Source organism: Podarcis muralis, chromosome 3 (assembly GCF_964188315.1).
Source record: "Podarcis muralis chromosome 3, rPodMur119.hap1.1, whole genome shotgun sequence".
NCBI lineage: Eukaryota > Metazoa > Chordata > Lepidosauria > Squamata > Lacertidae > Podarcis > Podarcis muralis.
Window position 1 is genome coordinate 40,474,538 of NC_135657.1, and position 23,723 is coordinate 40,498,260.

At 41.3% G+C, this 23,723-nt stretch overlaps 2 protein-coding genes across 5 annotated transcripts in view; one reads left to right on the forward strand and one right to left on the reverse strand.

Moving 5' to 3' along the window:
• Nucleotides 1-227: 227 nt before the first annotated feature.
• GPATCH11 (G-patch domain containing 11) lies at nt 228-11,164 on the reverse strand. 3 transcript variants are annotated; one of them, XM_028724259.2, is made up of 9 exons: nt 11,100-11,164; nt 7,854-7,938; nt 6,379-6,605; nt 4,681-4,722; nt 4,472-4,592; nt 3,445-3,535; nt 2,812-2,919; nt 2,026-2,107; nt 228-1,567 (listed from the first exon to the last, which is right to left on the reverse strand). In XM_028724259.2, the coding sequence occupies exons 2-9, from the start codon at nt 7,901-7,903 to the stop codon at nt 1,512-1,514; spliced, it is 777 nt and encodes a 258-aa protein (XP_028580092.2). In that variant the 5' UTR covers nt 7,904-7,938; nt 11,100-11,164; the 3' UTR covers nt 228-1,511. The 3 variants fall into 3 exon arrangements, with proteins under 3 accessions (XP_028580092.2, XP_028580091.2, XP_028580094.2); XM_028724258.2 differs by having other exon boundaries at nt 11,031-11,123; XM_028724261.2 differs by lacking the exon at nt 11,100-11,164 and having other exon boundaries at nt 6,379-6,627.
• A 33-nt stretch (nt 11,165-11,197) lies between these two features.
• Nucleotides 11,198-23,723, forward strand: part of HEATR5B (HEAT repeat containing 5B) — a 45,083-nt gene continuing 32,557 nt past the window's right edge. Inside the window, exons 1-11 of one of the 2 annotated variants that reach the window (XM_028724204.2) lie at nt 11,209-11,351; nt 13,921-14,033; nt 14,337-14,503; nt 15,010-15,221; nt 16,922-17,030; nt 17,534-17,683; nt 18,442-18,613; nt 19,121-19,278; nt 20,899-21,148; nt 21,990-22,145; nt 22,709-22,959. In XM_028724204.2, the coding sequence (XP_028580037.2) occupies nt 14,378-14,503; nt 15,010-15,221; nt 16,922-17,030; nt 17,534-17,683; nt 18,442-18,613; nt 19,121-19,278; nt 20,899-21,148; nt 21,990-22,145; nt 22,709-22,959 (1,584 nt within the window). In that variant the 5' untranslated portion in view covers nt 11,209-11,351; nt 13,921-14,033; nt 14,337-14,377. Of the gene's footprint in view, nt 11,352-13,920; nt 14,034-14,336; nt 14,504-15,009; nt 15,222-16,921; nt 17,031-17,533; nt 17,684-18,441; nt 18,614-19,120; nt 19,279-20,898; nt 21,149-21,989; nt 22,146-22,708; nt 22,960-23,723 lie in introns of both variants that reach the window. The other variant, XM_028724203.2, reaches the window with a different exon arrangement.

Here is a 23,723-nt window from a genome sequence, read left to right on the forward strand (position 1 = left end):
ACAGAGGCACCTCTCGGGTGAAAATCTTGGTGAAAATCTACCCCTGTGCGCAATTAGTAATTAGTAGAAGATACCAAATGCAGCCAGTAATGGGTGCTGCACTGTGACTGCTTAATGCAGAAAAATTGTGTTCTATATAGAGTCTGGCAGGCGGTTCACTATTAGACTATCGAGAAAGGTACAGTGCATCACACTGTATATAACAGAAAGGAATCAAACTGCAAGGAGACGTGTTATTTCCTTTTTAATGCACACTAGAACTAGGTGCCACCCTTCTGCTTACATTAGTACTGTCACCAAGTTCTTTCTCCTGATAACTTGAGGCACAATCTAGCCAAACCTGAACACTTTGGCAAGCCATTGAGCGTTTCATCTACTTGAAACTTCCCCACTGAAAAATACAACACTTCTACTCAGGTGTAAGGCCTACTGAGTCCATTAGAGGTTACTTCCATGTAAAGCTAGTGGTCTGGTTCACACTTTACCTTAATGTTGGCTTGATCATGCCGTTTTCCATGGGCAGTAAAGTGGATTAACCTTAAATAGAAGCCCATCAACTAATTTAGCCAGAAAGGCATTTTTAAAAAAACCTTTTAACCAAAGAACCAACTCAGAAGAGAACGGGAGGATGGCAGAGTCAACATCAGATGGACTAACTTGTAACTGCCCAGGGAAAATATAATTAGCTGCCACCTCCTGTTTCAGTACAGCTAGTTATTTTTGTTTTCAGTACTGTATGGGGTTCTCAGTGTGCCTAGTATAGTATTTATACATTTGAGCCAATTTGCAGGTTAGTAAAAAACCCCAGATATAAATCTGTTTAGACATATACATACACAACAAATGCATTCAGCTGTAAATAGTGATACAAATACCCATAGCTACTGAACAGTTCAACATTAACTGTTTTAAGCCTTCACTGACATTAGGAAAATGGATTGAAAGACCTTTGGCATAAAACACCGAAAATTACAAAACTGAGCAGTTTGGTCAACAGTAAAAGGCATATTTAGAATATTTGCACTCAAGGTCAACAGGACTTACTCCTAAGTTAGTACATGAAGGATTTTAACCTAAGTGTCCTGATCTTATTTCTGGCCTCTCTATATACACATTTTGGACCTTTTCAGCCCTCCTGTTCTCTTTTCTGCACTAGATCAGTATTCCACTTCTTCTATAATTGATTGGGGTGTAAAGGAGGATCGACCCAATCCTGTCTGCTGTGTTTTTCACAAAAATAACAAATAAGCTTTTTTTGTTTTTAAGTACCTAGAGTTCACAGCTGACAGTCAACTGATTATGCAGCTCCTATAAGATCTTCTTGGTGTGTAGCTCCTTTCTATCCATATTTCCAAGTGAATAGGACTTCAGCACAGTTCCAGTGTTACAATATATACATAAATACATTGCAAAAACCTTTTCCCTACAAAAATATATGCAGTCTTCTGAACTGTTCGATATCTTTATGCTCGATCGATCTTGCAGCATTTACTTTTCTTGCTTTAGGAAAGTTATTCATGGTCTGCAAAAGTGTCTCCAGGACAGTTTGAGGATAAATCTTCTTTATCTGGAAGGTTTTTAAAAAGAGCATTATACAGTTGTCACAAGAAAAACACACTGGACTGAGATACTAAGCCTTTTGGGGAGAGAGAGCTGTAAATTAGAAAAGATCAAACAAGCCACACACAGTGATACTAAAAAGGTTGTTGAAATTAATTGCAGATATGGCCTGCAGTTATCAAGAGCAGGGGGGTTTCCATTTATGGTGAGCATCCTCAAACACAAGTACATTAAGAGCATCATTTCTTTTCCTCTTGCAAACAACTCCAAAGAAAAAAATTGGGAATACAATAAGCTTTAAGGTTCCCAAAGAAACAAATTTAGGTTTATATTACATGGAGGCTTTCGTTGTGCAAAGGTGACTCATGCATCTTTTGGCCAAGGCATTAGATACTGTTAGTTTACATTAACAGACCAACTAAAGAAGAGGGCTCAGCTATTATTAATACCTGGTATTTTTCTTACCATCATAGGTTGTTGCACACCAAATGCAGTAGAGGTGTTCTTCCCTTAGATACGCTGTCAACATGATTAACTTTTCTGATTCCTGTGTTTGACAAATGAAATACACCTTTAAGCATAAATGGATTATGCATTAATTTTAAAATTATTTTAGCTTATTAATTTAGATCAGGGGTCGGCAAACTAAGGCCTGCGGGCCGGATCAGGCCCAATTGCCTTCAGGATTTGACCTACGGACTGTCTGTGAATCGGCGTGGGGATTCTGCTCATTTGGGCTGTGCCATTTTTTCTCCTGCGCCATTCCATTCCCTCCCTCTCCCTCACACACACCATGGTGGTGCCTCCTCCCTCCCTCCTCCTGGCTTCTCCCCTCCCTGCATAGAGGAAGAAGGGGGCGGGGCTAGGCTGAGCTGGCTGAGCGCCATTTTAAGCAGCCCCTCTCCGGAACCAGCCCTTTCGCACTGCTCATCTTCCCCCCACCGCTGCCCTGGTGCGCCTGTGGGCCGGAGAGCAGAGTGGATGAGATCACTCTGCCTATCCACGAGAAGTAGCGGCAGCGGTGGTGACAGCCCCTGGGAAGTTCAGCAGCTGGGGCTGGGGGGTGGGGAGAAGGACTACTTGCCCCCCCTGCCGCTTCTTCCAGCTCCCCCGCCCCCATGCCGCTTCTCCGGCCCACCACAAGGTCTGAGGCACAGTGGACCGGCCTGCGGCTAAATTTTTTTGCCGACCCCCGATTTAGATTATTGAAGTGCAATGCAGCTTCTAATGGTATCTAAACCCTACACTTACGTCGAACTCATCTTCCTCTTTTTCTTCCTCCTCCTCTGCATCCACGTCATCTTCCTTTTCCTCCTCTGGCTGTAACCAGAACCACATCTCTTTGGGGGATTCAAGGCCCTTTAAAGCAAAAGTTTGGCAGTAACAACCAACATACCCCACCCCATCAATTTCTTGGCAATTTGGAAAGAGAAAAAGGTGCAACTTTGCACACCTGGAAAAGCAAAATGCTCAAAAAATAACAGTAGCAGCAGTCTCAGAACTTGTTGCATACTCAAACCTGAAAAAATGAAAATGCAGCACAAGGCATTATAGCAAAGATTATATTAGCATTTTCAATTCACTGAAGCAGTAAAACATTTTCTGGAAAAGATGGGGACCATGTCTATGTTGTATGTAGTTCTTAGACAATAAAAACAGGAAGCCAGGCAGGGAAGTAAACCAGAAGAGAGTTGGTTCTTTTTTGCTTTCGGCCTGTCGATGCACCACACTTGGCTTACGATGACGTGGGTGGGTGGACAAGCTCGTAAAAAAGTTGGTCTGGTAGGTTATGCATACTTACTTTCAGTAAATGACACCCATCCAAAGTCTTCGGGTCACAAATGCACAAAAACATTTGAAAGAAATGTTTTTATTTAAACTTACTTTCTGCATATCTAGTTGTTGACAGGCTTTCTGACTTTTCACAAGGTCTCGTTTTACTTGAAGTTGTTCCTGTTTGGTCTTCAATCTCAATCTTAAAAATAAAATGAAACATGACTACCAATAAACATAACTTGGACTGGTTGAGATATTACACTGATAGAAGAGAAGAAGAGGAGTTTGGATTTGATATCCCGCCTTTCACTCCCCTTCAGGAGTCTCAAAGCGGCTAACAATCTCCTTTCCCTTCCTCCCCCACAACAAACACCCTGTGAGGTGAGTGGGGCTGAGAGACTTCAAAGAAGTGTGACTGGCCCAAGGTCACCCAGCAGCTGCATGTGGAGGAGCGGAAACGCGAACCCGGTTCCCCAGATTACGAGACTACCGTTCTTAACCATTACACCACACTGGTGTATATGTATCTATCAATTTGTTTTGTTCACCATCGTGGGAGTTGTACGATGGGCAGTTTAGAAGTGCTACAAACCCAAATACTATATTACACACACCTTTTGGGACCCAGATCACTGTGAGCAGCTCCCATCATCCCTGATCTTTGACCATGCTAGCTGGGGCTTGTGGGAGTTGGAGTCCAATAACATGTGGAGGACACTATGCTAACTACCCCTGGTGTAGTTCATACTGCCAATACCTGATGGCGATATTTGATGGAGTAGCAGCCTAATTTGGTATGAGGCAGTTTCTTATGCATTGTGGGAAGGATAACCCCACACAGCACTGTTCCTCAACCTAGTGCTCTCCAGATGATGTGGACTCCCAACTCCAATCAGCCCCAGTCAGCATGGCCAATGGTTCTAGAAACCATTATGCTGGCTGTTGCTGGCCTCAATTGATTGGCAGCAATTTTCAGAGTTTCAGACAAGAGTCTCGTCTGGCCGTATCTGCAGAGGTCATAGATTCAACAGGGGACCTTCTGCATGCAAGCACGTGTTCCACCATGAAGCCACAATCCTTCCCATAAACCATACAATTCTTATTTGCAAAGAGAAGACAAGGAATTGAACATTACTTGAAGAGGTCAGCCGTCTGCTCCTCCGCTTGTTTCCTCATATGCATTTTTCTCCTGTAGTTTTCCAAGTTTTCTTCAGCTTTCCGTTTCTTCACTTCTTCATGGCCAAGCCCACTTCTGCCTGTTCCAAGTTCAAAGCGCTAGTTAACACATCAAGAGGCACCGTGTTTGAACTTTAAAACATTAAAAAGGAGAGAATGGACACAAACCTGTGGTAATGTTCAGAGGAATAGGCTCGACAATCCCCTTTCCTGCAGAAAACAAGAGCAGTCACGGTTGATAAAAACACACATGATCATCACTATTAGACACATTTGTGTTCCTTTCGTCACAGGAGCTCAGAGTGGCTTGTAATGGGGTTCTCACATTATCTTTACAACAAACCCTGTGAAGTGGATCAGACCGTGAGTTAATGACACACCTTAGGCTATCTACTTGGCGTCTGAACAGAGATTTGAGTCTAGCCTGGTCAAAGTCCACACTCCAAGTATTGTTTTGCACTGGTTCTCTGTATCTTTCATGTACGTACATCATTTCACACAATATCTACAGGAGAAATGAAATTTACTGAACAGATAACAGGCCTTCCCCATAACTTGGAAAAAAAACAATTATATCTACATTAATGTTGTAGAATAATTCCCCTCAAGATGTAAGTTATACTGGTTCTAACCTCACAATAAATTTATGTTACTATTTGAAGATTTTTATTTTGCTTTGACATTCTGTTCATTAGCACTCCCTGTCTCCCAGGGAAAGTATCAGGGCAAGAGGAAGACCAGCCGGGTCCAACCACCAGCCAGAGAACAAGCAGCTCCAGGGAGATTGCTATTTCCTCCCTTCCAGAAAGAATACTCTGTTCCAACTGCTAGTTGGACCTGGGACTGCAGAACTGAAGGGAATAATGTTCTGGCCCAACCACTGGCCAGCAGACCCAGGGCTGCTGATTTGTTTGTGAATCTGAGGTGGTGGTGGTTGTTATTATTATTATACCACCAACTTCTCCCTTTTTATCAAAGGGAAGGAGGAAGGGCAATCAATCAATGAGATATCATCCTTTAAATTATTGTGGTGTTTTTTTTTAAAAAAACACATCCTTTTTTATATGAGGGAAGCTATTTAGGGCGAACCAAAAATGTCTTACGCAGCAACCCCCCCCCTTACTTTTACACAGGGAAAGGGGCTCCGTCAATGTCTCAGACAGGTAGTAAAGGCATCAGGGCACTTACATACACACACACACACAGGCAGAAGGGGAGACGGAGGGAAAGAAAAAGGGTTAAATAACAGGGCAACATTTTTTGTTCTTACTCTGAAAACAACCCCCATTTCTTCTTTCACGGGGGTAAGGAAGGGGAAAGGGGGTTCCCAGCAAGAAGCCCCAAGCCACCATCTCTATAAATCATGCCTACTGGTCTGTCACGCTGGCCTGCTGAGCCAGGGCTTGCTGCAAAATCGAAAGAAGTACCATATTTCCCCATGTTTAAGATTATATTTTTTCCTTAGAAATAATAGGCAAAAATTGTGGGTTGCCTTATACATGGCTAGCGGGGGGGGGGGGGAGCAGCCAGCAGGATTGGCAGCGGTGATTGGGCATGTGATTGGTTGCTGCGGCAAGGCCTGCTGATGATTGGTTGCGGCAAAAACTGAACAATATGTATTGAAAAATCACCCAGGTCTATTACACAGACATTCCCATGATCTCTCAGCCCAAGTCTTCTGTTTTAATTGGATTGATTGTGTATTTTAATTTTATATTTTAATGCTTGTGTCATTGGCTTTTATACTTCTAAACCACTTTGAAGCCTATTTTGGCATTAAAAGGTTTATAAATTAATAATAAAACAACAACCATAATAATACCATGATACAGTCTTATTCAGAAAAAGGGAAGCTGAGAAACTCACCACTTTTGCCAAGAGGTTGACCACTTTTATAGCCCATCTTCTGAAGCATAGCAAAGCCTTTATTCTCGTTTCCCAAAGCAATGTTTAAAACAGTATCACGTTGTTCTTTCTCCTGCTCTTTTATACTCTTTTGCCGACTTCTCTCGTTAGATTCCTTTTGTTTTTCTTCTTTCTTAAACACTTCCTTTGTACGCCTCAGCATTGGCATGCCTGGTCTGATGTCCTGGCTGAACAAGTCCAAATATCAAACTATTATATAGCAATTACAGAAATAAATATAGTTTTAAGAGCATTTTCAGTGAACCACATGTAATGCTTAACAATACATTCCTCAATGTTTTATGGGGCTCACTTCCAGGTAAGTGTACATAGATTGCAGGGTTAATACAGTCTCCAAACAGAATACCACCAATTTCTATTGTAATTATCATCCTTGCAAGAAGAATATGTTTCTCTTTTCTTCCGCTGAAATGGAACAAGGATAGATTACATGGTATGATAAAATCACCACACAGTGGTATTTCTGTTGCTGTAATATGCTCACAGAACACACTGGTATATGAAAGGCATGGCAAGGAAATTGAAGGGAAACAGCCATTGTGCCTCTTGGAAAGTCCTTTTCTCTGATTTTCCAAAAAAATGATACATCCAATTCAGAGATGGATAAGTGAAATCTAAACTACTTCTGTGCTAGGTGTTCTTGGAGCAGAAAAGTGGACTATACAAGAGATTAACACTCTTTTTGTCCCAAAGAAAGGACTGGTGGAAAGGTTGTTGGTGCAGAAAAAGAGTGAAGCAGTCAGTACAGTTAGTCCATGCAAGATGGAGCTGTTCTGCCTGGCCTTCGGTCCGGGCCCAATTTGACCCCCCCTCTATGGGACTCTGTAAGTTACCTCTTTGGCCCTTTTATCGGCTCATGTGGGACCAACATAGATAGCTGGCCCTGATGAATACTTGAGGTTCCTGACCCTTATGGTTGTAATTTGTGGGCAGTCATTTAATTTTATCCTGATTCTAATTTTTAAGCTGTATTTTAATCAGTTGTTTGATTGTGTTTTAATGTATTTGATATTTGTTGTTAGCCACGCTGAGCCCGGTCTTGGCCGGGGAGGGCGGGATATAAATAAAAAATTTCTTACTTACTTACTTACTTACTTACAATGGTGTGCTAAAGGAACTGACAGAGGTCAGAACAACGTTTGCATGTGGTTTGAGACTGCAAGACCTGGGTCCCCAGATGTTGTTGGACTACAACTCCTATCATCCCTGGCCAGCTCTAGTCCATCAACGAAAGGGGACTCAAGGATGAAGAACCCTCTTCTAGGTGATATCAACTTGAAGTATTTTAGCCAGACCTCTTACTTCAAAAAATAATTGAAAAGTTCTGTATCTGAAACACCACAAATAGCTTGAATTATTAGTGTATGTGTTAGGCACTGACAAGTTTGATAAGTTTAGAAAAACATTGCACTTACTTAACATTAATAAAGGAATCAGACATGTAGTCATCTTCTTCATCTCCCATGATTGGTATTAATACTCCACTTGCAGACCTCTTGCCTATAAACAATATTTTTCTAGCTTTTAGAATGCATCGAAAATAGCTAAAGTTTTCACTGATTTTTTTCGGAAAAATATTATTATTATTTCATGTACAGTATTTATATCCCAACTTTCTTCCAGCTTGGGAGACTTACAACAATTAAAAACATTATTATAAAATACAAATTAACAAAAACAAACTGTGACTTTGTTACAGCTAATAGTTGCCACAATTTTCAGAGTGCTCTGGTGGGAGGAACAGTAAGCTGTAAGCTGCCCAGAATGGCTGGGAAAACCCAGCCAGATGGGCATGGTATAAATGAAAAAATTAATAATAATAATTTCATTTAGTGTTCCTAGAAAGAGAGCGAACTTTAGGGGCACTGAACCTTTAGATTAATGTGGTTAAAGATTAATGTAGGGGCACTGAACCTTTAGATTAAAGAACTAATAGAGGTAATGCAACAACAGACAGGGATTGAAGTGGTGAATAAAGTGAAGTTAACTTTAGTAAATATGGTTAACCCCCAAAAATATTGATTTGTTTCAAAACAATTACTTACCTGTTTGGAATGGAATAAAAAGGGATCTGGAGGTGTGGGGAAGATTGAAATTATCCTTTTGGGTGAGAATATCTACGATTAAGATGAGTGTGCTGCCAAAGATGTTATTTTTATTTCAATCACTACCGATAATCAAGGGGGCATTAGTATTTAAAGAATGGCAAAAAACAATTTCAAGATATCTCTGGCAGGGCAAGAAGCCAAGGATTCAGTTTAAGCTACTAACTGACGCGAAAGAAAGAGGCGGATTTGCTCTGCCAGACTTGAAATTATATTATGAAGCATCATGCCTCTGTTGGTTAAAGGAATGGATAAAACTAGAGAATGGGGAGTTGTTGGACTTAGAAGGATTTGATAATAGATTTGGTTGGCATGCATATTTATGGTATGAAAAGAAGAAAATTCATAAAGGGTTTGAAAACCACATCTTCCGAAGATCCCTGATAGAGGTATGGGAAAGGTATAAAAATTTGCTTGAACCAAGACTCCCCCCACTGGATTTCACCACTAGAAGTGATGAGTGTGAAAAAGATTAATATGAGTGGGGGATGGATAACATATGGAGAATTGATAGTAAGAGGGGGGGGATGGAAAATGAAATCTTATGAAGATGTGAAAGAATTTGTTTATGATTGGTTGCATTATTATCAGGTCAATGAAATGTTTAAAAAAGATTGTAAAGAGCGTGGATATGAAGGAAAAGAATCAAAATTTCAAACAGAGGTATTGAATAATGAATATAAAAATTTGTCAGAAATGCATAAAATGTTGCTGGAATGGCATACAAAAGATGAAGAGGTCAAATCGGTAATGATACATTGGGCCAGAGATTTTGGGTATAATATACAATATGATGATTGGATGAAATTATGGAATGAGAGGATAAAATTTACGGCCGGTACTGCGTTGAAGGAAAATATAATGAAAATGGTATATAGATGGTATATAACGCCAGTAAAACAGGCTAAAATGTATAAAACATGTATTAAGTGTTGGAAATGTAAAGAAAAAGAAGGAACTTTCTATCATATGTGGTGGGAGTGTAAAAGGGTGAAAGGCTTCTGGGAAATGATATACAATGAATTGAAAAATATGTTGAAATATGCGTTTGTTAAGAAACCAGAGGCCTTCTTACTAGGATTGGTAGGTAATGAAATTAATAAGAAAGATTGTAAACTTTTCCAATATGCAGTAACAGCAGCAAGAATACTTCTGGCGCAAAGATGGAAGCAAGAAGAAATTCCAACGGTGGAAGAGTGGAGAATGAAATTGACTGAATACGCAGAATTGGACAAACTAACAGGGAAGATTCGATACCAGAGAGACCAAAAGTTCATCGAGGACTGGGGGAGATTTACAGAATATCTGAAAAGCATAGGTGATGTACAGATAACGCTTGTGGGTTTTCAAGAGACTCTGTGAAACAAAATTAAGAAATATTGTAAAAAAGAGAGTAAGAAGTGAGAGGTGATTTTTAAAGGCAATAATAAGTTTAGAAATGCGTTAACAATATAAATTTAAACGAAAGATTGGCAGAGAAACTGAGGGAAGTCAAAAATTGATGAATGTGTGATAAAATGTGAATTGATTGTATAAAAATGTTTTGAAAATGAATAAAAATATTATAAAAAAGAGATTAATGTGGTGGCTCAGTTAGATGAAATCCCACCTATAAACAACTGAAAAGCAAAAGCAACAAATAGCCTTGTGGCACCATAAATACTAGAAAAATTCTTATGACTGATGCCCAACATCATCATGCCAGTCAGGCTGCTCACCCCAAAGCCTTATACCTTAAGTGGGATGGTAGCCTGGCACATACAGCACAATTCTGTATTTATCTAGCAAGTGAGCAAGTCCCCACTGGATTCAAGAGGACTTGCTCCCTGCCAAGAATGCACATTAGCAAAGAAAAGGTGTCATACATTTTAGATATTAAACACAGCCCCTCATGATTATCCCAGTCTCCCCATATTAACTGAATGTAACAAGAGTCCTGTGGAATCAGATAAAAGGTCTATATTCTAGTCTAACATCCTGCGGTGCATAGTAAAATAACAGAACAAGCTTGCTGAAGGACTAATGCATTATTATTATTAATTCTTAAATTTCTATACTGCCCTTCATCCAGAGATCTCAGGGTGGCTTACAATATACAAAACAAACAAAAAACAAAACAAGAATACATACTACAATAACAAACAAGTGCAATTACACCCCCTGCACCTATACAGGTGTTATTATTAACAGCATCAGCTTTCGTGAACTAGAGTCCACTTCATCGGATACATTAAGTCGTATCCTCTGTGCTGCAAGTACGCACACACACACATATATATAGTGGTGTGGAGAATAGCCCTCTCTCCCTGCCGTCCCCCCAGCAACTAGTATTCAGAAACACGCTGCATTTGATCGTGGAAGTTGCATACAGCCATCCTAGCAGCACAGAATTGCAATGGAGCCTTAGGGTCATCTAGTCCAAACCGCCCCCCGCCACCCCCCCCCCAATGCAGAAACCCCATGGCTAGCAGATGCCCATAGCCTGACCTAACAAGCTGCCCAACATTCGCCAGCAACGCTCAAATACACCACCAGCTCTTTATCATTATTCCCTACCAGCCTCCGCGCGCCTCTTCCACTCCCCGAAGCCTAGCCCTTTTGCGTTCCAGTCTCTCGGCAACTGCGCATGCGTACCTTCTACCGGCCAGCTTCCGGGTATGGAATGCGCTTGCGCGGCAGCCGGCGCTTCCTCAGCTGGTGGGGAGAGAGGGATTCGGTTACTGAGCGGTGCGCTATGGCGACGTCAGGTGTTTGCCCCTTTCTGTCAAACGTCGCAGTGGTCTGCGGTACCGCGAACTGGCGGAAGAGGTGGGTCTGGGAGACGAAGGACTTACTTGCGGGGGGGGCGGGGGGAGAAGAGCCGCGGGGCCAATATGCAGGGGTGGCGGTTGGGTGGCGTGAGGGGGGGCACTTTAACTGGGTCCCTGTGAGGAGGAGGGAACGAACAACGGCGGCTCCTACGGGTGGGCAGCGGGGTCAAGTTAAGGTGGTGCGCTGCTTTCGCGGCGGGGTGCTTCGGCCTTTAGGGCAGGCAGGCGCTTTCGAGAGGGGCGGGCAGGAGTTTTGAGTGGCGGCGGGTTTCCTTATCGCTGGGGCTGCCCTTGACACCAGGGTGGCAGGCCTTGGGGCTGGGTATCCGAAACTGCCGTTTCCTCTGACTGGCAATGGCCCCTCGGGGATTTCTTACTAGGGGGGGGGGGGGGAGTCGCACTTTCTGCATGCAAAGCAAAGCACACGAGGTGATGGACCTCCCTCCGAAACTGAGCGGGGCTTTAAAGCGCTTGGGGGCATCCCCAGCAGCTACAGCAGTTTCACACCATTTATGCAGCAGCAAGCATGGGTTGCTGCATAAATGGCAGCTGCAGATATTCTGGGCTCTCTGTCGCTGATTCCAGTGGTGCAGTTCTCAGTTTATTTTTATGTCCCATTCATATCTCACCCTGTCCTTATTGAGGTGGGAAGCGATGAGCAATAGAGCCTTTTCAGCGGCAGTACTCCTGGCAGTGGAATCCTCTCCCGGGAGACATTTAACTGGCACTTACTCCTCCTAGCTTTTAGGCACCTGGTGACAGGCAATTTCCTTCCTACAATTTTGATGCTTTAATTCCGCCTTCATTGCCTTGCTGTTATTCTCCCTGCCCCTCTCTTTTACTTACATGGTTTATTTTGTTCCTGTCTTTTTGCATACTGTATGTAAATTGATATTTGATTTTATTATGGTTGTTATTTGACTTGGAAATTTCTGTGGAGAATATTTTAAATAAATTCAGCAGGGGAATCTGAGATCACAAACTCTGGTTTTACTCAGTAGCAGAGGACAGGATTGTACAGGAATCTCATAATGTATTGGTACTCTTAAAACATAGTCTTAATTTTCCTATCTATGTGTGACTTCCCCGGCATATCATCTCAGAGCAAGTGAATCAGACAGTAAATGTGCTTTCCACACCCTTGAGATAATACTTCTGGCCCTTCTGAATGACAGAAATTCCAAATTACAGTACAGTTCTATGTCTACTGAGAAGTAAATCCCATCGAGTTCAATAGGACTTAATTCCAAGGTAAATGAATACAGGACTGCCAAATAGAGGTTCCATAATCATTATTACTAGCCTGGCAATGCGCGCTCTCTCCCTCTGACATTTTTTCCTCCATTGCACTTGATGAGTTGACTGCCCTATTATCTTTAGTTAACCCATGTTTATCCTTGATCCTGTGCCCTCCTAATTACCATCTCTGTTGTCATTATCACTCTTTTATGTTATCCTATCTTTTTCTTCCTCTCTTCAACATTCAAATGCACCACTGTTTTCCTTATTAAAACATACCAACTCTTGATCCCTTTTCTAGGTCTGACTACTGTACAGTTCCCTCCCCCTCTCCTTTTCATCAAACTCCTGCTTACTTTCATGAGCTAAACTTCTTTTTTTTCCAACTCTGTTGCTGGCCCCCTTCCAGTCTGCCAGCTGCATGTCACTGCTTTTGCCTTCTCATCACCAAATCCAAAAGTCTCTACTCTGTTCTCTTCCTCTTTGATATCTAGGTACAGTAGATCACTTTCCCCTACTTGTTTCACTTTGCTTTATGTCCTAGATCTCCTTGATTTTGTTTTCAGATGGCTCTCTTTCTGTCTAGTTGATATTTTGGTGTTTCTAGAGGCGGAAACTCTCTTTGTTTTCTTTCTTCATTTTGGTTTCTCAGATGTCTGTGCTTGTATTTGGCCATCTGCTATTCTGTCCCTATGCAGTGTCCCTGAGTAACGTTATCACATATCATGGCTTTCAGTACAATGCACTGATGTCACCCAACTCTACCTAAGAAGAACTTTCTTCATTCTAGTGCAGGCATAGGCAACCTCAGCCCTCCAGATGTTTTGGGACTACAACTCCCACGATCCCTAGCTAACAGGCCCAGTGGTCAGGGATGATGGGAATTGTAGTCCCAAAACATCTGGAGGGCTGAGGTTGACCGTGCCTGTTCTAGTGCATTTCTAAGTGTGTCTTTGATATTTCTGTCTAGGTTTTGCATTGTTATTTGAAACTCAGAAGGACTCAAGATCAAACTTGGTTCCTCCCAAGCCATCTCCTTCTTCCTTCATTCTTAATCGTTAATAACATCACCTTGCTCTACTGATCAGGCTTGAAGCCTTGGTTTTCTCAATCCTTTGCCCTCCATTTTCATTGCCAAATCATTTCTTCTTTTACTATGTTACAAAAATATGACCAAAAATTCTGGTCCATTGCCTTGGTCATCTCTTATATTGACTACTGCATTCTTTTCATGGCTCTTCTGTTGTCTTGCATTTATCCATGCATCATTCTGCTGCCAAAATTATTCACTCTGACCCTGTGCATCTTTTCTCCCTTGCTGCTCTCAGTGCCTTGAACTGCCTGCCAGAATGCCTCCATTTGACCACCTTCTGTACTTCCTCCACAAAACACATATTCTCTGGCAGCCCATTGGAACAACATCTAGTCCCAGTACCCTATGGTAACTAAGCTGAATAATGTGTAATTAAATAGCAGCACATCCTCTCCCTTTTTATCCCTGCCACCATTTCCCTCAACTTCCTCTGTTGTAAGTCCCTTGGTGAGGGACCTGCCAAATCTGTTGTTTGTAAAGTGCAATGTGCATTGCTGGTACTAAGGAAATAATACATCAGTGCAGATACTTCATGTAAGTGTTTGACAATCTGAGATATAATCAAATATTAAGTAAATGAGCTGTTTGTAAACTGCTATTAGGAATAAGAAAATAATAATAATAATTGTTCTATGTTATGTTTTCTATTAGGAAATAAGTACACCTGTAACAAAAGCAGATTTTAGCCAGCCATGGAGCTTGCTCACAGTTTGTTATTAAATGAAGAGGCTTTGGCTCAAATCACAGAAGCAAAGCGACCAGTTTTTATCTTTGAATGGCTGCGGTTTCTTGACAAAGTGCTAGTAGCTGCTAACAAGGTATGCCATGTCCCCTCCCACCAGTCTTTGGTTCTTATATAGTCCTTTTTCATTGAGTTTCATGGGGCTTGCTCCCAGATCAGTGTAATGGATTGCAGTCTAACTCCATGACATTATTATGTAGTTCACTAATTCGTATATTTAAAAGATCTGATTTGCCCATACTTTGAGATGAATGTTATGTCCTGAGCTGTAATTCCCTTTCCAAGTTTGTTTTAAGTGAATTTGTATCAGTAGTTTCAGAGAAATGCCAGAAGCATTTAGGCAAATGGGCCAGTGGATTAGGCCAGTACCAGCTTCATTAAATAAACCGCCAAATATCATGAATGTTCGGACATCTTACTGAAAAATAAAATGACTCATGAGGGGCGGGGGTTATAGCTCTACTAGCAAAAACATTCCAGAAATAAAAATAATTGAATAGCAATCATCTGAAAGAATTAAGCATTTGAATGTTGAATTATGAAAATCAGAGCAAATAAAATTTTAATTTGTTTTGTTAACAGACGGATGTAAAAGAAAAACAAAAAAAACTTGTTGAACAGCTAACTGGTCTTATCAGCAGCTCTCCTGGGCCACCCACCCGGAAATTGCTTGCTAAAAACCTTGCTGCTCTGTATAGCATTGGAGATACTTTTACTGTATTTCAGACACTTGATAAGTGTAATGAAATTATCAAAAGTAAAGATGATACATCAGCCTACTTACCAACCAAACTGTAAGTAACAGATCACATACAGGACAAGAATGTTGTTACAAGTGATGGTTAACTTGTTAATTTCTAAGAACACTGAAGAAGTAGCTGAGCAGATTTGAATGATTTTTGTGATTCATGCTTACAGAGCCCTCAGGGGAATATACCTGTTTGGAAATGAATGATGCCTTGAAGTAACAATGGAATCAATTTCCTACTGTTTTTTGTCACAATATCGGTTGTGACAAGAATTATGCAGCTGAGGGTGGGAGGGTAACTGAGAACATAAGATCCTGCTAGATCAGACCATTTAGTTCAGCATCCTAGATGATGGGCAGTAATATTTAAAGTGGGATTATGTAGATGCTTCAGGATATTAGTGGAAGAAAGTGTTCGTTGGATTAGCATTAGTCTTTAAGCATCCACACTACAGTGGAACCTCTGGTTACGTACTGTCCCCCTTACGAATGCTTCGAGTAACACACTTCGCTAACCTGGAAGTAGATGCCCCTAGTTGCAACCTTTGCCCCAGGATGCGAGCGGAAGTCGCGCCTCATGTTAAGAACAGTTTCGTGTTAAGAATGGACCTCTGGAATGCATTAAGTTCATAACCGGAGGTACCACTGTATTATTGCAGGAGGAGGGAAGATGAAACAATTCTTTAAATGTCTACTTGGAAATAAATAAATTCACTGGGCCTGTAAATCTCTGAATATATTGCCCACTTCTAAAAGAGCTCTGTTTAGTTTTGTCAAATCACTGTGCTGGCAACATGCAGGACTTGGTAGTGTATTGTTTTGCATGTTTACTAAGAAGTAAGTCCTATTGGGGGTTTACAGGCGGTCAAATGTGCATAGGATTGCAATGCAGATGAGTGCTGCTGCATTCTTGATCTATTATGTGCAGCCTCTAATGAAGAGGCTTTCTTTCATGTGAAGAAGCATGCTTATTGTATGTCTAAGTCTAAACATACCTGTGTATACAGAAGAATTGCAAATGTTTTCTAGCTGGAATATCACAAGAACTTGTTCTTGACTTGGCTTTTGTGCAGGAGGACAGCAAAAATAGAGCTTAATTGAGCACAGTTATATTCCTTCACATGCAGCAATCCAAACTGGATTGAGAACTTAGTTTTTCTAAGTGATTACTGCCAAGCAGTTTGAAGGAAACTAAGCCAACCAATTACTTGACATAATTTTACCAGTCATTGTGAAAATCACTTAGGGAATTCTCAGGAGCATCTTCTAGGAACTATAGGTTATCAAACTATTTGGAATTAAATTCCATGCTTTCAAGACTATTTTGTTAGCATCAGACATGCAAAGTCTGAGAAGACTGCATTCTATCCTCATAAAAAACTCGTAAAATTTTCCAAATTACAGTTGGTGAACATGCTATATTTATTTTGAAATATGTGAGAAATGTGAGTCATTCTTTGGGTGAGAAAAATCCTAATGAGCATGAGAGTGGAAAAACTTAATGAAACTTGGCATTCGTTTTACCTGTCACTTAATTGCTAATCCATGTGAATTTTTACCTTCTCATTTCTAAAACTATATCTGTGGCCAAAATATAAATTTGTAGTCTCTGATTTCCTTACAAAGTATACATACCACATAAAACTGCCCGCTTGCCTGAAGATGTTTAAGTTTTGATTTGATGCTTCTATTTACTAGCATGTTACCTAGTGAAAAAATACAAATGATGATTTTGCCTTTTTGTAGCACTGCAGTGGCATGTGTTGGAGCATTTTATGAAAAAATGGGGAGAATGCTGGGTAGTTCTTTTCCAGAAACAGTTAACAATCTCTTAAAGTCTCTGAAAAGTGCTGAGGTGAGTGAAAGTGGTGTTGTAAAAAAACACAAAATCATATTTTTCACTCTTTTCCATATTTAGTTTGTTAGTCTGTTTTGTAACAGACTAAAACCATCAATTAAGGCTTAGGAAATTTTATTTAAGGCTATTCTGCTGTCTTTTATTTTTATACTCTTTGTTTAATTAGGATGGCCATACATCTGTAATTTTCAGGACATACCTGGAATACTGCAGTTTGAAGCAGTGTCCGGGCGGAAATTCACAAAAATGTCTGGGAAAACCTGGACGTATGGCAACCCATTGTCGGCGGTGTCATTTTTTTGCCAAAATACCTCAGAAATGTGTCATGACACCAGTTGTGTGGTATCTCTCTCTTTCATATATGAATTATGAGCCATCTCCCTTTGCCCCTCACTTTTTAGATAATTCTCGTAGTTACATTATAAAGACACAGAACAAGTTGTTTCTTATTTCCGCTTCATTTTCTCTTTCTCCCTTTCAAATCCCAATGCAATTTGTAGTCACAGGGCCGGAGTGAAATATTAATGAGTTTGCAGAAAGTCCTAAGTGGGCTGGGTGGTGCTGCAGCTTCTTGCCACCGTGATATTTATAAGAATGCAAGATCTCTCCTGACAGACAGAGCTATGGCTGTGCGATGTGCAGTAGCAAAGGTAGGTTTGTATTATTTTACAATTTATAAACATGCAGGGTTTGTTTGTTCACTAAATTTTCTGTTGGTCTTTCCTTGGTGTGCTGTATTTTGACATTATTTAATATGTCACACAGTGTGCACAGTGTAGTTGGGATGTGGCTTTGGTGGCTAGCTTATCCAGATCACCTTCTGAAAGCATTTGGGCTGCCACAGAGCAGTTCCCATCTGAATTTTTTTAATACTTGGCATTAATCTTTGTAATGGGATTCTAAATTGTAGCAGGAAGGACTTTTTCCTCTTACTGAGGAAAGAATGTGACAATGTAGCTTTCTTCTCCCTTCAAAGCACTGAAACTGACATTTTACGCAGGGAGAGAAAGAAGTGGTCTGTTTCTCTATTTTTTCTGGAGCAGAGATTTTTTGGCAGGGGCAGATTTTAAACTGAGAGGTAGGAGGCAGCCCCCCCCCCCCCCCCCGCAATACATCTGAAAATTAAATGCTACTGAAGTGTTTGTAGACAGGAATTGGAGGCTTGTATCCTGTGATTCAGTATTACTCTCCAATCCCGTATCTCATAATAATGTTTTTGTATGAGCACCAATGTAAAGATAGATTTCAGTGTAACTTTTCCGGATTTTTAAAAGTCATTATGCCAATCATATCTCATAAGTGGGATAAATGACAGTGATGATCATTCTGGCTCTATTCCCAGAGTGGATGGGTAAGCATTTTAGAAATATTAAACAATTATTGGTATGTTCTTCCTCCTGCCCCCCAGTGCCTACTGGAACTACAAAATGAGGCTGTATTTATGTGGACAGCAGAACTGGAAAATGTAGCAACACTTTGTTTTAAGGCTCTGGAAAACTCAAATTATGGTGTACGAGTTGCAGTATCAAAACTTTTGGGAACAGTTATGGCTACAGCACTGATACCAAAGCAAGCAGCAGGTATTAAACACTGAATTGTCTATGCAATTATTATTCTATAATTTCACAGCAATAAGCTGGATATATTTGTGTACTATTTGCAAATCTAGGCAGGGTCTGGTATGGTTTCAAATTGGATGGTGGACTGTAAGTTGAGATTCCTGAATTGCAGGGAGTTGGACTAGATGATCCTCAGGATCCCTTCCAACTCTACAATCCTGTTATTCTATTATAGAACTGTATTGTGGGGATTGTTGTTTTCTCTATTTTTACAGCTAGCCAAAGTTAAAGCAATTAATCTACACAAGGAAAGCATTGAGATAGAAACCCTTTGTGAATGAGTTATGTCATCATTTGTACTCGTCTGAAGGCTTTTACATATATTTAATGATTGGAAACTCTACTAAGTTTTTGTTGCCTTTGTTTCTGTAACAAGACAGGCTACTTGTCAAAATCACAGATGTAATATGAGTCCAAACAATTATTTAAAAGTATTCTATTAAATAATTACTATTTTTTTTCTTGAAGTGATGCGCCAGAATGTGAAGCGGGCTACACTGGAAGAGGTTTTGGAACTCATGGCCACTGGTTTTCTAAGAGGAGGATCTGGATTCTTAAAGAGCGGTGGCGAGATGTTAAAAGTAGGAGGATCTGTCAATCGAGAAGTGAGAGTTGGAGTTACGCAGGTGTGTTTGCTCTCTTACTCTTCAATAATTTTCACAGTGTTGCTATCTCTGCCTAGGCAAGTGCTCAAATAGCTATTGTTCCATAGAAAGTGATCATTTTCATATTCATATCTGTTGACTAAGCATGTCACAAATGTGCAGTTTTTTCATGCCATATAAGTCAATCAGACGAATAGATTTAGCACATCAATAAATAAGTGAGACCTGTACAGGGACGTCTTTACCATTGGGCATAGTGGCGTGGCGAGCCACAGCGCCAAGCAGTGGAGAGCACCAGGCAGAGAAGAGTCCGGGGAGGGGAGTGCGGGGAGGTAAGCGAGGCGGAGTGGGGGCTTGGTGCCTGCGTGCCTCCAGTGCCCGTTGGAGGCGGGAAGGCTCCGGATGCTTTCCTGCAGTCAGAGCTCTCTCTGCTGGCTCCACGACATACCACCTCTTTAGCTGCGTGGTGTGTGCTTGCATCCCAAGCTCTGTGCATAATAAACGTGACTCTACCACTGCTCCCCCCATCCACTCTACCTCGAAAGATCCCCGCGCTTGAGGCTACACGCTGCAACTGCTGCCCCCAGTGCCCCTCCCTCCTTCCCCTGCTTCTCCACCACCTTGCACGGAGCCTGCCTCCTCCCACTGCCCCCACCACCTCTGCACTCCTTCACACGAACCGTGTTTCCTTCCCCTGTCCGATCCCCTCCCAGTCACGCTGCTGCGGCAACGCAGACGGCCCAGCTCGCTTCGCCTGTCCCTGCCCGGACAAGACCCCCGCCTGCCTCCTATGCCGCCCCCATCGCACTCGGCCGCCCAGCCCCACACCATGATCCTGCTGCGGGAGCCGATGCCCGGCTGCGTGCGAGTAGTATGGGGCAGCAGCGCGAGGGCGGGAGCAGCCTTTCCTAAAAAAGGTCAACAACTTTGGGGTCCCCCCCTTAAAAAAGGTCACTAACTCTGGGAAACGGGGGGGGGGGGGCACCAGAGGGATCTTTACACCACGGCGCCGGATATCCTTAAGACGACCCTAGACCTGTATAACCAATTGATGTACCCCCAGCCTCAAAAACAGCACCTCTGTGCAGCGCTCCAGTCAGCCTGGACCAAAGGGCCTTGTAGTGCTCTTTTGGGCTTGCAAAGGATGCCTCCCTCCTTCACACCTCTACAGAGGCCTTAGTCTGCTGTGCTAAAAGATAGAAGGTGATGTGAAAGACCTCTGAAACTCTGAAGGGCTGCTATTAGACAGAGTTGGTGCTTACTGCACTTGTCTGACCGGCAATTCCTGAAAATATTGTTATATTGTGGTGGGAGAAGGGGTTCTCCAGGGTCAGAAAAGGGGAAAATATCCATTTCTTTTTATTTCGTTCATCATGGATCAAGATAAGCAGTGAATCATAATGGTAGTGATGACTGCGCTTCCAAAGGTATTCCTTCTACTTGTGGTAGCATTAGATAGAAGACATAATATATGCGAATCCATCCCTAAAATATGGTTGTTTTGCCTCAAAATCTTATAAAACCGGGGTCATTTAAGTCTTCTCTTTAGAGTTTCCCTTTGTATGCCCCTCCCCTCCATTATGGAAATGTGAACAAATCCTTCTTTTCTGTGGTTGTAATATTTGTATTTTGAATTTGCAGGCTTATGTTGTTTTTGTCACAACATTAGGAGGTCAGTGGCTGGAGCGCAATTTTGCTACATTCTTGTCACATGTTCTAGATCTGGTTTCTCATCCTCGGGCAACGCAGACTCATGTAGAAGCGGTGTACTCTCGAAGATGTGTCTCCTTCATCCTCCGAGCCACTGTAGGAAGTTTATTGGGGGAGAAGGCACAGATTGCAGCTGCCAAAGATATATGCCAGGCAATTGGTAAACAGATGAAGGCAGTAGGTAAGAATGTTAAGGTTAAGGTCCAAATCAACATAATATATTCCTGTCCCATAAGTATGAAGTAATTTTTAAAGCTGTGAAAAAATGGTCTATGACAGATAATCAAACAATATTATGTGCCCTCATAACACTGAAGTGCAGGCACAGTATGTAATAATCCGTAAATATGCTCTAAAATATCTAGCTGTGCTGACTGAATATATCTTTCAAATACCACAGCAATGAAATGCTAAAGTATGTTTACTCAGAAGATGAAGAATGTTTAGGACAGCCCCCCCCCCCGAAAGCATGCATATGTGGCGTACTGTATAGGCATCAAGCTACTTGTACTTGAGATCAGAGAGCTAATTCTTAAAAATATTTTAAAACTGGCAGTAGGTAGGAGTCAGAACTTGGAAAATCAGTAATCATGAAGAGAATTTAATGCTTTGGTTCTCTCCCTTCAGTTTTCATAGACATTTAGACATTTTTCATAAGCTAAGTTTCCATAGTGAAAAAATACAAATAATGGCATATTTCTTGATAATATTTTCTCATTCCTTTAGTGATTATCCAAAAAGTAGCTCTCTTGTGATGAAATAGAAAATACTTGTGATTGAAAGGCAGCTTTTAATGTAGGTTGCCAGCAAGTCATCTGAATGTATGCTAAACCAATCTCTGTTCTGTAAGAGTTGACTCTTAAATTCTGTGGTGTCTCAAACACATGCGGCTTAGTTTCTTAGCTACTGTGTACAAGCAACTCTTGCATTTCTATAGTTCTTTATACTAATACTCTTCTGAATACACCTCAAATTTACAAGAATGCTGGATGACACTCTCTCTTCTCCCACTGCTTTGCCAGAATCAGTTGTGAATGATGCTAATATTGAAAACAAATCAGGAGCAGCTGAAGTTGCTGCAAGTCAGCATGTGATGGTTTGTGCCCTTCAGGAGCTTGGGAGCCTAGTTCAGAGCCTAAGTGCCACTGCATCACCTCTCATACAAGAGCCTTCCACAGGTAAGTTGTAAAGACTAATTTAATATACAGTTGCCTGTATAGAATTGTACTGTTCACTATCCAGTTCTGTCTGCCAGCTTACTTGATTACCACTTGATTCTGGCATGAAAAACAAACCCAGCAAGACATGTGATGTAATCTAGAAAAATGCAAGGGCATTTACTGCCTCTGGTTTCAGCAGAATGTAAGCAATTCTGAGATTCTTTAGCCTGCGCCCATAACAGCTAAACAAATTGCCTAATATAAATGTATTTGTGTATACAGTTGTTGAGTAGTTACAAAATTTCACCAAGTAGTTATCAATATAGTTTCCCCATAAGAACCTAGAGCCTGGAGAGTTCTGGTGAATGCCTCATTGTGTGTTGATTGAAATGAGAAATAAAATGGAAATTTAAAAGCATAAGTAAACTAATTTTAAATCTCATTCTGTTGAGTAATATTTAGGCAGCTTGACTTACTATTAGATGGAGTGAAAGGGGACTGAATGGTATAGAGTATATCCTAGTATAGGAATCCATTATTGATTTCCCTTTAAGACTCACTGTTGTCTGTGTTGATTTCAGGATTGCTTGAGACTGTTACTTCAGTTCTTCTTCATCCAAGTATGGCTGCCCGACTTGCTGCTGCATGGTGCCTGCGTTGTGTAGCTGTGGCCTTGCCTTTCCAAGTGACTCCTTTCTTGGACCGGTGTGCCGAAAGGCTCAACAATTTGAAGACCTCACCAGAAGCTGTTAGTGGTTACAGTTTTGCAATGGCTGCTTTGCTAGGTGGAGTTCATCAGTGTCCTTTGGGCATTCCCCATGCAAAAGGAAAGGTGAGATACTATGAACATATGTGGCTTTGCATATTAAGTTCAAATCTTAACAGCATAATGGCTACAGAAATAACATGGACTTTGCTTCTGCTGCCCTAACGCTAAACACATTTACTTGTTAATAAACACCAGTTTGTTGTTGGGAAGGGTCTGGCTGGCTACCTCCTGACTATAAAATGCATTTAAACAGAAGAAGAAAAGATGCTACAGCAACCAGTATAATCACCTGCGGGCCAGGGCATATCCATGCCAACCCAGGTGCTAATGTAAGCTCTTGTTTGTCACTGTCAACATCATCATCTGCTCCTCTCTTTGGGGGGCCCTGTGCTGTGAGTCCCTAAACTCTGACCTCTCCTGTGTCAATGAGAGAAGAAAATAATTAGTGTGTCACTCCTTACATTACTCTTTCTCTTAAATCTGTTTCCTAAATTTCACTATCCTTCTGCTTTCATTTGACCCAAAGAGTTCATTTGCATCCAAACATTCCCCTGGTTAATCTAGGCCACTGTTTCAGCTGCCAGATCCCTACTACCATTTCCCATTCCTTATTTAGTAATACTAGGATTCCTCATTTCCTTGCATCTTTAAAATAAAGTTGGTTTGGGTACCCTATATATACACAGGTTTTTAGTTTTCTTCACTCTTCTGTAAATATTTAATTTTTGTTGAGTAAAGTCACACAGCCATTTTACTCTTTATGCCATTTTGGCGTAACGTGTGTTATTTTGAACCCAAATTGGAAGTGTTATTGCTAATTCCTTAAA

What these genes read in the sequence shown, in the direction of transcription:
- GPATCH11 (XM_028724258.2), bottom strand. An exon ending in TCAACCTCTTGGCAAAAGTG is followed by an intron (nt 4,723 to 6,378) that starts GTGAGTTTCTCA and finishes TGTTTTCTGCAG; the next exon opens with GAAAGGGGATTGTCGAGCCT. An exon ending in GTGTGCAACAACCTATGATG is followed by an intron (nt 1,568 to 2,025) that starts GTAAGAAAAATA and finishes AAAACCTTCCAG; the next exon opens with ATAAAGAAGATTTATCCTCA.